We start from the raw sequence: 12500 nt of genomic DNA on the forward strand, positions 1-12500 counted from the left end.
CGTATCAAATCAGCATGGCTAGAAGAAATCATGACATCTGCCGAACCAGAAAACTATCAGAAACTAGGAATCGTAAAATAAACGTTTTTTTTTTTTTAACTGGTGATGAAACCTGCATTCCTTGTTCTGGTTCACGAAGGATAAAAACGCTGCTCATTCCTGCAGGACACCCACCGACACAGAGTTCCTCTGCGCTGCTCATACAGCAGGAGAGATATAACCGTGAGATCAAGGACTCCACTCCTTGGGAGTAGCCGTGCTGATAAAACTCTGGGTCTGGCCAGGGCCCAAACGTATGGGCGAGAGATGAGAGGAGCAGCGCGAGGTGCGGAGAGGTGGCCGTAAGGCCCCGTAAGCCCCACAGCTGTGCTGCCCGGAGTCAGGAACAGCTGGAGAGATTAACTACAATAAGCTCCGATCGCAGCCGGCCCCACATCATAGATACTAAGTGGAGGAGTTCACTCGCTCTAATCCACCTGGTTTTGCACCTCTCCCAAAAACTGTTATCTTGGAACGCTCTGGGATTCTCTTTTTTTTTTTAAATCTCTCATGTTCTAAGAACATTAAATCCTTAAAGCTAACAAAGCCACAACAACAATGTTTGAATTTGTTTTTTTTGTTTTTTTATATTAAACTGCAATATGTGAACTACACTAGAGCAACCAAAGTGAACTGATAATAAAATCAATCCCTTAAATAATGCCTTCAACAAAAGCACAGCTCACATCTCTCTCTCAACTCTCTCTGACATGGCGTGGTGTAGCGTGGCGTGGTGTAGCGTGGCGTGGTGTAGTGTGGTGTAGCGTGGTGTAGCGTGGTGTGGTGTAGCGTGGCGAGGTGTAGTGTGGTGTAGCGTGGCGAGGTGTAGCGTGGCGAGGTGTAGCGTGGTGTAGCGTGGTGTGGTGTAGCGTGGCGAGGTGTAGCGTGGCGAGGTGTAGCGTGGTGTAGCGTGGCGAGGTGTAGCGTGGCGAGGTGTAGCGTGGCGTGGTGTAGCGTGGTGTGGTGTAGCGTGGCGAGGTGTAGCGTGGCGAGGTGTAGCGTGGCGAGGTGTAGCGTGGTGTAGCGTGGCGTGGTGTAGCGTGGCGTGGTGTAGCGTGGTGTGGTGTAGCGTGGCGAGGTGTAGCGTGGTGAGGTGTAGCGTGGCGAGGTGTAGCGTGGTGTGGTGTAGCGTGGCGAGGTGTAGCGTGGCGAGGTGCCCGTGTCGGTGGGAGTCTAGAGAGCTAAACAGAGATATTTGCTCTACCATCCGTAACGTATTTTCAACTTTTCAACTAGGGCTGCACAATTAATCGCGTAGAGTCGCGGGAGAGGCGGCGTGGAGTCGCAGAAGAGGTGGCGCTGTTATCAGCTTCATTACAAACAGCCAGCTGTCGCACTGTGTCTCCAGCAGCCTGGTCGTGGCATCAGGTGTCCCATGGCCTGGAACTGGACGCGGGTAGCAATAAATGCCCTCCCATGGTGCAGGGTCAACCAGACCGACAGAGGAACCGGGACATGTTTACAATAATAAAACAAGATTATTTCAGTCCGTCCGAAAGCTCTAGCCATAGACGTCTGATTGAGTTGGGCACAACTTTATTGAGGATGAGCCTGGGGGGGTTGATGTGTTATGTATCAACCAATGGCAGGACGACAGAAGCACGACACCAAAAGTGTATTGGTGAAGACTCCAAATGTCCTGCCTTCACATTGTCAAGGCAAGGCACTGAGGCCTCCCATACAGGTCCTTCTCATGTGCCGGTGTTGAGCGTTACAACGCAAGTTTTTACGTTTAAGACTAGCGCAGAGTGAGGCGGCGTCGGGAGAGGCCAGCGGAGTGAGGCGGCGTCGGGAGAGGCCAGCGGAGTGAGGCGGCGTCGGGAGAGGCCAGCGGAGTGAGGCAGCGTCGGGAGAGGCCAGCGGAGTGAGGCGGCGTCGGGAGAGGCCAGCGGAGTGAGGCGGGGCGGCGTGTGAGGCCAGCGGAGTGAGGCGGCGTCGGGAGAGGCCAGCGGAGTGAGGCGGGGCGGCGTGTGAGGCCAGCGGAGTGAGGCGGCGTCGGGAGAGGCCAGCGGAGTGAGGCGGGGCGGCGTGTGAGGCGGGGCGGCGTGTGAGGCGGCGTGTGAGGCGGCGCGGCCCGGCGCGGCCCCGTGCTGATGTGCACAGTGCACACATCCATCAGCTCCTCCAGTGTGCATATGCAAAGCCACCTCCATAAAGCAGGCTGACCCACATATGGCCCTCTCCATCACTGCCTCCCCTCGGCCAGAGGGAGCGCGGAAACCATGCCACACACACACAGCACCGTGCCACAGTTACACGCACACACACAGCACCGTGCCACAGTAACACACACACCCACACAGCACCGTGCCACAGTTACACACACAGCACCGTGCCACAGTTAGACACACACACACACACACACACACACACACACACACACACACACACAGCACCGTGCCACAGTTACCGGCGTGTTTTAACAGCTGTGTTCAGGAGGCCGCTGGGGTTTGGCTTCCCAATTTTACTAGCCCCCCCCCCCCCCCTCTCCTCACCTCTCCTCTCTCCTCCTCTCTGCTCCACCTGTTCTCTCCTCTCCAAGCCCTCCCTCTCCTCCCTTCTCCTCCTCTCCGCTCATCCTCTCTGCTCCTCCTCTCCTCTCCCCCTTTCTCCTCTCCTCCCATGCTCTCTTCTCCTCCTCTGTCCTCTCCTCTCCCCCTTTCCTCTCCTCCTCGGTCCTCTCCTCTCCCCCTTTCCTCCTCGGTCCTCTCCTCTCCCCCTCTCCTCTCCTCCCTTCTCCTCTCATCCTCTCCTCTCCTCCCTGGCCCTGCTGCAGAGGCCCAACACCAGCGAGCGGGTCAAGACTGACCCTGGGGATGGAGGTGAAGCTCAAGGTGACCGCTGGCTGGGAGGCACAGCAGAATGGAAAGCAGGAAAACATGGCCTTCATCACTCACTCACTCGCTCTCCCTCTCTCTACTTTTCTCCCCATCTTTCAATAGAGAACAGATAAACATGCACTCTCCCTTCCGTTCTCTCCTCTCCCTCCTTCTCTCTCTCTTTCCATCTGCCTCTGTAGCGTTGATTACTACAGATCCTTCTCTGCTCTCCGCTCCGATCGCTGTTATCAGCTTCATTACAAACAGCCAGCTGTCGCACTGTGTCTCCAGCAGCCTGGTCGTGGCATCAGGTGTCCCATGGCCTGGAACTGGACGCGGGTAGCAATAAATGCCCTCCCATGGTGAAGGGTCAACCAGACCGACAGAGGAACCGGGACATGTTTACAGTAATAAAACAAGATTATTTCAGTCCGTCCGAAAGCTCTAGCCATAGACGTCTGATTGAGTTGGGCACAACTTTATTGAGGATGAGCCTGGGGGGGTTGATGTGTTATGTATCAACCAATGGCAGGACGACAGAACCACGACACCAAAAGTGTATTGGTGAAGACTCCAAATGTCCTGCCTTCACATTGTCAAGGCAAGGCACTGAGGCCTCCCATACAGGTCCTTCTCATGTGCCGGTGTTGCTCGTTACAACGCAAGTTTTTACGTTTAAGACTAGCTCATTCCTGAGTGCCTGTGATGTTTGTTAGAGTACAAGTTTAAACGTTTAAGAGTAACTCATTCCTGAGTGCCTGTGTTGTTCGTTAGAGTGCGAGTTTAAACGTTTAAGAGTAACTTATTCCTGGGTGCCTGTGTTAATCGTTACAACGCAAGTTTAAACGTTTAAGACTAACTCATTCCTGAGTGCCTGTGTTGATCGTTAGGAGTGGGAGTTTAAACGTTTAAGACTAACTCATTCCTGAGTGCCTGTGTTGATCGTTAGAGTGGGAGTTTAAACGTTTAAGACTAACTCATTCCTGAGTGCCTGTGTTGATCGTTAGAGTGGGAGTTTAAACGTTTAAGACTAACTCATTCCTGAGTGCCTGTGTTGATCGTTAGAGTGAGAGTTTAAACGTTTAAGACTAGCTCGCCCATGTTTGTGTGAGAGCGAGTTTAAGTCCAGCTGGACGGTTCCAGATACCCAACAGATAATCCATCTCCCACAGGCCCGCTCCAGCAGTCTACTGGTCCAGCTGGGACTATCTCTCCCTCCATCTCTCCCTCCCTGTCCAGCTCCCTCACATTTTTTTTTCCTTCTCTGCAAGTCATCCAGAGAGCGCCACGCGGCACCAGACTCCCCTTCAACACATGAGCGATTGAGTCTCCAATCTCCAGACGTGACCTTGGTGTGCCGGCGTCCGTCAGAATGGGGGCCGCCGTGCTGGTGGTGGCGGTGGAGAAAGTGAGCTATGGCAGCATTGCTCAGGGGAGGAAGGAGGTGTTTGTTTGAGGGGCCACTCCCACAGAGATGGGGACCTCGCCACGCTACACCATGCCACGCCAGTGACGCTCATTTTCCAAGAGAGAGACAGAGAGAGAGAGAGAGAGAGAGAGAGAGAGAGAGAGAGAGAGAGATAGTACAACAGAGAGAGGAGAGATACAGAGAGAGACAGAGGGAGAGAAGGAATGAGCGAAAGAAAGAGAAAGCCTCTAGTACTTTTGAAGGCCCCTCTGTGGAACATCAGCGGAACCGACCAAGCCCCCATATTCCCATGCTTCCCTCTAACAAAGTAAAAAAAAAAAAAAAGAGATTAGAGTGGCGGCAGCAGCAGCAGCAGCCTCCAGCCAGACGACAGCCTTATCTCCGCCACACGCTGCCCTGGCGAGCCTGGACATCGTCCAGCCCTGTCACAACACACCAGCAGCCTTCAGCCCTCACCCGTCCCGATCCGTCAGATTTTCCGAGTTCGGGGGAAAAGAACGAGAGAGAGAAAGAGAGAAAGAAAGAAAGAAAGAAAGAAAGAAAGAAAGAGAGAGAGAGGGAGGGAGAGAGAGAGAGAGAGAGAGAGCCTCGCACTCCAATTGGCTGACGACGGAGGGAAGCCATACATTAAAGTCGTTTGGCAGATGCTTTTAAGAGAACGCATCGAATGTAGCTTTAACCAGAACATGTGTTCCCAGAGAATGAAAACCCTGCACTAGCTGTTAAATTACAGGGAGACAGCAACAACATTAGGGGAACATTATGAGGTCGGGCTTTAGATGTGGAACGAGCAATTTCAAGGAGCCCACTTGGGGCCCGCGCCAGCGAAGTGGCTAACAGCCCAGAGGCTATAGAGAATGAATTAATTTAGTCACTACATGCATGTTAGGACCGTACGCACTGGGATTGTGAAAGGGAACGAACGTCAAGTAATGCAAATTAAAATGAACATAATGCAAGTAATATGAAGAATTGACCGCCGTCACCACAACCAATAACTTAAGAAAAGATTGGTTGATTTAGATTATTTGGTGGTGTTACTCCAGTCATTTTAAGATTTAATTTCAGTTTGCTGAATTTTCAATTAATACAAGTGAAAAAGAAAAACAGCATGGAAATAGCTAACCTTAGTAGCTTACTAAAAACTAATAATTCTGATCCAAATTGATTGGTAATGCCATTTCTGATGAATGAACAAAACCATTGCCATAATACAACTTAACACTTTCGCCATAAAATGTTAAGGTCAAAATAATTTGTACTGTCAGATACACCCTGAATGTCTGGCTAATTTATTGATGACCGGTCCCAGCATGTCAGAGTGGTCCTGCATCTCCACTTTTTCCTTCGCATGTTACAGCTTTTCACTGTGCAGCAGAGACCGCGGGCCAAAAAGAGCGCAGAGATCTGGTTTGTGTGTGCGGTCGTCTGCGGTTACTCACTCTGCTGGAACTGGATGCAGGACGACGTCGAGGACGTGGGAGCGGTCACCACGGCAACGAGAGGTTTCCCCGCCGCCGACTTCCGCCCCCTCTGCGCGGGACAGTGGCTGTTGGCCTTCTTGTTCTTCCCTTCGGCAGCCTTCACGTCTGCCCCTGGGCCCGTACCCATGCCCGTGCCTGTGCCTGTGCCCTCCTTGCCCCCGGCCCCCGCGTGGGTGGACACTTCCTGGAAGTTGGCGGTGGTGAAACGGGCGCTGCTGTCTTCCATGCGCTTCTGCACGGGTCCCGACATGGATGACACCGGACCTGCACTGCTGCTGCCACTGTTGTAGCTCTACGGGGATTAAAGCAACACCAAAGAGTTTTTTGTACCTTAAAATAATGTTTCCAAAATTGTTTCAGTGGTTTATCAACTCACTTCTGCATTCGCTTTGCGGCCCTCTATCGGCTATAACCGCACTATGTAAGTTTGCCAGATCGGGTAGCGGATCTGTAGTTCGATGGAATGAGACATAAGAAACTACAAATTTGACTTGCATCTGATGTCGCAATACATCGTACTTTCATAAAATCATGCAACATATTCTACCTTGTCTGTGGACATTGTTATTTGCAAAGCCGGAGCTGGATAAACAAATAGCGTGCGTGCGACAAAGGAAAAGTTCTTTGGTGTTGCTTTAAGGAGCCGAGAATGAGTCAATACTCAGATTAAAATAAATTACATTGGTCGATATTCACATTAAAAAAAATCGATGCCATTCAGTCCAAGGTCCAGCAGTAGTTGGAATGACTAAAAAATCATCATAATGTGATTAAGTCATATTTTCCTCATAGCAGACAGCATGTGCTGTCTGTAGACAAGTCTTCATGCACTGACTTTCCACATGTTCACATATCAGACACTTAACAATGGTCATAACTTATATTCTAGGAAGTAGAAATCAATTAAAATGTATAAGTGCCTCTATCTAGAATTACGTATAGTGTGTATAGTACAAGCACACATGTGCAGTGCAGAACCGCATGTTCTTAACGTGACGGGCATAGCAACGCAGACTTGGCCGGTTCTCATGTAAAAATAAACCTGCTCACCTTCTCAGAAGTGACCATGAGATGACCCTGGACAAGTGAGGGGGAGAGCTCCAGAGATTTCTTGTGCTTTGGTTTGTGGCGGTCTCGTTCTTTGTGTTTCTGCAGGTCAACACACAAACACACAGGACAGAGTGTTACTGAGAAGAGAGATCTAGGACAGGGATGGAGGCCAAACGGAAAAGGCCACTTTTTTCCTTCCTCCCCTCAAAGGAGAACATGGGTCATCTTCTCTGCATTCAAAATCATGAAAGCACATACTAGTTAACAAGAAATAACAAATAAACAAAAATATTCCTGACTGGCCCACACAGATCAGAATAAGCTACAACTCCATGTCTTTCCGAACCCTCGAACAATCACCACCGTCAGTGAAGAGTTTTTTTTTTTTTTTTTTTTTTAAGAACTGTGAGTAATGATGTTCCTTACAGCTGGATGTGAGAGATTTCACTCAATCCCTGACTGGACCATCAGCTCCACACAGCTCAATTTACACTGCTGCTTCTGTGACACAGCCTCGTCGAGCTGACATTCTCACTAAGGACAGGGAGGTGGGGGTGGGGCGAACAAATTTACACCTCATGTTCCAATCGAACACCTCCAGCCCCTTCCTCCTCTGATCTTCAGACCAGAGCTGTGAAATTATGCAGCTCTCCTCAAAGACACCAGCGAGTGTATTTGCACATTCTGTGGCGGCTCTGTCAATGCTGGTGCCATGGTTACTAGTGGTTACTCCCCCCACTGCTCTGTCAGCTATAATCAACAATTATGACACTGGAACTGATAACGGTTTGCCCTCACTTCCTGTGCAAGTGCCAAGATCAGCCCCTGTGGTCTGTGTGAGTGTGTGTGACTGTACGAGATATGCCATTTCTTTCACAATGACCATCACTTGGAGAGAAAAAAAAAACTGGTCAGTGTGTTTATTTTGGGGAGTTTTACATCCAAGAAGAGTTTTGAATAAAAAAAATAAATAAAAGAATAGCACTTTCTTCAAGAATAGCAAAAATTGTCGACCCCTGAAGTAATCTAAATCAAAATCAAAAATCAAAATCGAAATGTGGTATGTGTTTGTTGTTTGTTAGTTGTTTCTCTGGTGTAGTTTCCCCTGGTCTACTCAGACCTACTCTGTGTAGGCAAAGGGCCAGTAGAGACCTGGTCAATGTTATTCTCCGGCAGGCCCATAGGCTTCAACGGTTGATAAAGCAGACCCATGCAGCCTGTCTGCACCTGACCGATCCCCCATAATGCACCACTCTCACCAACCTCATTGCCTACCTCCTCCAACACAGGGGAACCATACAATGTTGTCCCATTCGACAGACTGGGTTAGGGCCCAACACTGGCGTGCCATGTTTGCATTGTGGAGGTTGCAGCCGAGAAGCAGATGAAAAGCTATGTGATAAAAATGTGTTTATTTGGCATCCGCCAAACAACAAACAAACAAACAAAGACCAAATGTTGAAGCAATTTGTACACCACCATCGCTACAGCGGCGCATAATGAAAACACAACGTCGCTGCACAACACAAACAGAAGACAAAAGATCCAACGATGGAAAAGGTCCTTAGGTAGAATAGGTATGCTAGAAAAGGGTCTTTTGACAGACGCCAGACATGGCTCTTTCTCTTTCGCTAACGCCGGAGCGGAAGCAGGAATCCCTTCGTCCTAATTAACATTCCTCCGAAGGGGCGCTGACGGACGGGGCACCGGTGTGCGGGGCTCCATGGTCCGCCGCGATAGCCGCTCGACGCCCCGGACCGGCCAGAAGCTCTGCGCACGTCATCACTAAAGAGCCGAAGGTGTTTTATCGAGCGGTCACCAAGCGAATAATTAGAGATCATTTGCCATCCAGAAATGGACGGCCGTGTTTCAGCGAGCCACAAAAGATGAATAGAGTGTGAGGTTCAATAGATGGATTGTTTTTTCCCCACTCCGCTCCCCCTGTTGTTCCTGTCAGACCAGCCAGCAGCGGGAACGAGCAAATGGGACGAAGATAATTATCATGATTTATCAACGCCTGCAGCAGGTTGGTGAATTTGGGGAATCTTTTTAAAAGCCGCACCGTGGCAAGACAACTCTCTCACTCCCTCCCTCCCTCCCTCCCTCGCTCGCTCGCTCGCTCACTCACTCACTCACTCACTCACTCACTCACTCACTCAACAGCTACAGGCCATGTGGATTAAAATTCCACTTGCCAAAACACAAAACAAAACAAAACAAAAATGAAAGACTAAAGAAAGTGGCATGTAATGCTCACCATACAAAATCATGCCTTAAAAAAAAAAAAAAAACTCACTGCCTAGAAACAGCCGGCTAACAGAATTCTTGTGAACGGGGTAAAAACGAAAGGGGCTCGCATACTTTTTTTGAGATGGGGAGGGGAGGGGCGAAGCCATTGTGATTTGGCTCCAGGGTTTGGAATTAGCTAGGTATACATCTGAGCTCAGTGCCCCCTGACCCCTGGGAAGTGAGGTAGGGGGATGGGGGACCCTTTGCTAATGCAAATGAGACGTGGCAACAAAAGCTGGGGCAGGAGGGGCCGCCCGACCCAACCAGAGGGCTTTTGAGGGAACACAAGCCCCCATTCTCCTCCAGCTTCCTCCTGCATACTCACAAAATAAGAGGATCACCACGTCATTGGCATATTTCAAGATTAACCTACAACAAATATCGCAAGCGAGCGCGGCGTTGAATATCGTCTAAAGGTGCAGTCTGTTCTCATCACAAAATCTTCGTCACCATTTAGGGTCAATTTTAGAGGTATTTAAAAAAAAAAAAAAAAAACATTAAAAAGAAAGATTAAAATGGCTTTCAAAAATTTGCCCTAAATAATGTGTAGTGACTGAAACTTACTGTAAAAAAAAAAACCCATTATTCTGGAACATTAACTGGCATCATAAACCATTAATCTGTTTTACTGATCACTAGACTTAATAATCTTTTAATTTTTGACCTCAATATCCTTAATAATGTATTACTGTGAAATGGTACAATTTTGCTTCAAAATTCATGTCTTACAAAATAACAAAATGACAAATCCAGTGTCAAGTTATACATCAGTGAAATCCTCTTAAATCAAGTTTAACTGAACAATTCAATTAGAATGATGTGATAATACAATTAAAATGCACAATTTCATGTGTCATTCGTCATTGTTTCAATAAACCAAGAGAACAGAAAATGATATCAAAGCACCATATATCTACCTAATGGGATGAGGAGACCAAACCAACTCTGCAATACAGTCTATGGTATGGATGACTTTTTCTAAGTCATAATGTAGAAAACAGAAAATGGCCAATGGTAGGTTGCTACAAACACAGGCAAAAAAAGAAAGAAAGAAAAATCATCGATGGAAATGCCCGACATGCACCTTTCTCTCACACATCCATCGAAGACTATGAAGTGTACATCTTTTGTCTTTTTGGCCATTTCTTCAAACTAATGCAGTGATATAATGGGAATGTACATGGGCATAAAAGCACATTACATCCCCGAGCGGACATATTAGCCATCACTGCTGCAGTAATTGATAATGCTGTACAAATATGACTTAATTGAATTAGATGGGAAGGTTGAATAAGGTTGATCTGTGTGCATGTTCCATTCGATATGGCCGTGTCGGGAATACATCTCTGAGAAAATTGGTGGAACAAATGGCTGCTCTACCTATAAACACTGATTGCACATATTCAATGCGACTAAGGAGCATGACTGATTGCTTTCAGGGAAATCAAACGAGCATCTTTTTCGTAAAAAATCTATATGCAGCAACAACGAAAACACTGTAATCACTGTACATAATTAAGCACACTCAGTTTGGACCTTCCTGCTCCATTTAGGTGGCCCAATACGACATGCCTAAACTTGGCCTTCAGTTGGAGCATCCACTGCCTCACTACATAGCCCACTATATAGTGAATAACGACTATATTTAAATACATACTATACATTCATATATAGTATACTATTAATGACTATATTTAAATACATACTATACATTCATATATAGTATACTATTAATGTCGTGGATGAGTGGATGATGTTCCAAATGCAGGCTTAGACCCATTGTGCCTCAAACTACTGGGGTTCAAAAACTGTTATACGGCTGCAACAATTCAGTGATTACTTGATCAGTTGTCAACTATGATATAAATTGTCAGCTATTTTGGTAATTGACTAACCGGCTTGAGTAATTTTGAAGCAAAATACCTAAAAATTCTAATGCCAAGTTAGTACATTTTAATATGTTCTTGTTGTGTACTTAGTCCTCTATGACAAAAAAAGGTATTTGCGGACTTGCCGTGGGGTTTGGGAAACACTGATCAACATTTTGTCACCATTGTTTTTCCTTTTATGAACCAAACAACTAACCGATTAATCTGAAAAAATAAAATAAAAAATCGACTATGAAAATAAGCCTTCGTCAAAGACCTAAACCCCCACCGTACTCACGGCCATATCTATGCTTCCCTGTCTAAGTACACTTCATAGTGGGAGTGAGTGGAGAAAGGGCCAGGTTGGTGTGAACGTATGTGAGGGGGTAGGAGGCAGGAGGGGAGGCAGGAGGGGAGGGAGGGGGGGCTGCCTTACCTTCTTGTCCTGGTCATGGTGTTTATCCAAAGAGTGAGAGGAGGAATCGCTTAAGCTTTGAGCCCTACTACCACGGCCTCTGCTCCTCCTCTAGAAGGTGAAAGAGGACAAAAAAAAAATAATCTAGCTCCTGTCAAGAATAATATATAAAAAAAAAAAACTCAAATTGGCCTGAAACTGAGACATAAGAATGATTATATGGCTAAAAAAAAAATAGAGCATAAAAATGTTTAACAGACAGTGTCATTAAAACAATGCTGTTGAAAACAAGAGCAAGAGACTCAAAGAGGAGATGCCCTTCCAGATGCACCTCTTGGAAGCTGTGGGGTAAAAAAAAGCCGATTCCTTTTCACCAGTGGTACCACTAGCCTATTTAAATAATCTGAGGCTGTTCATCTCCATGTACCCTGTTCAACAAGGAAAAGAAATTGCAACAGGATATTTTTTCAAGAGTTTTTTTCACTCCTACACTGGTCTATTGTTCATTCAGTTGGAAGACACCACCAAAGATGAGCCTGTTGGACAAGGAGGACTCTGAAGGAGCTTGGAGACAAGATCAGGAGAGGAAACACTTTCTGCACAAATAAATCGAAAACCAAAACTAAAAAAAATATTTTGACTATAGCCTTTTGATTCCTGTTGCCCAACTCAGCCCAGTGTGCTGAGGCCCAATCAAATATTAGTTTCACAACAACGTTTCCTGCTTTTTCTCATTGACTGGATCACAGAGCTACACAAAGACAAAAAGAGAGAGCCGAAGATATTAGGGCCACAGAAACAGAATGTATAATGGCATCAATTACATACTCCAGCAGTGCGTGCGTGTGCGTGTGCGTGTGTTTGTAAAAATATGATGAAATTGACAATAACGTGACATTTAAATAGAATAATCAATATTGTGTAAATAATACAAATATGATAAAATTGTAAATAATTGTTAGTTAACCTTGTTGCCTCTTCACTATCAAAGTAGTGTAATGTTCTTGCCCTGCTTCTGTACGGTTACGGTAAGAGCTCTCCACCTGACTACTTATATGTAGACTGTAATTGATTTGCCCACAATTGTCATCATCATATTGCTATTAT

The 12500-nt window shown here is 46.8% G+C and overlaps 1 protein-coding gene across 1 annotated transcript in view; it reads right to left on the minus strand.

Annotated features, from left to right (window-relative positions):
* The window catches only part of mllt10 (MLLT10 histone lysine methyltransferase DOT1L cofactor), a 76611-nt gene that overhangs the window by 41928 nt on the left and 22183 nt on the right, over window positions 1–12500 (minus strand). Inside the window, 3 exon segments of the mRNA XM_042067373.1 lie at window positions 5730–6063; window positions 6822–6920; window positions 11415–11504. Coding sequence (XP_041923307.1) covers window positions 5730–6063; window positions 6822–6920; window positions 11415–11504 — 523 coding nt within the window.

This window comes from Alosa sapidissima, chromosome 17, assembly GCF_018492685.1.
Source record: "Alosa sapidissima isolate fAloSap1 chromosome 17, fAloSap1.pri, whole genome shotgun sequence".
NCBI lineage: Eukaryota > Metazoa > Chordata > Actinopteri > Clupeiformes > Clupeidae > Alosa > Alosa sapidissima.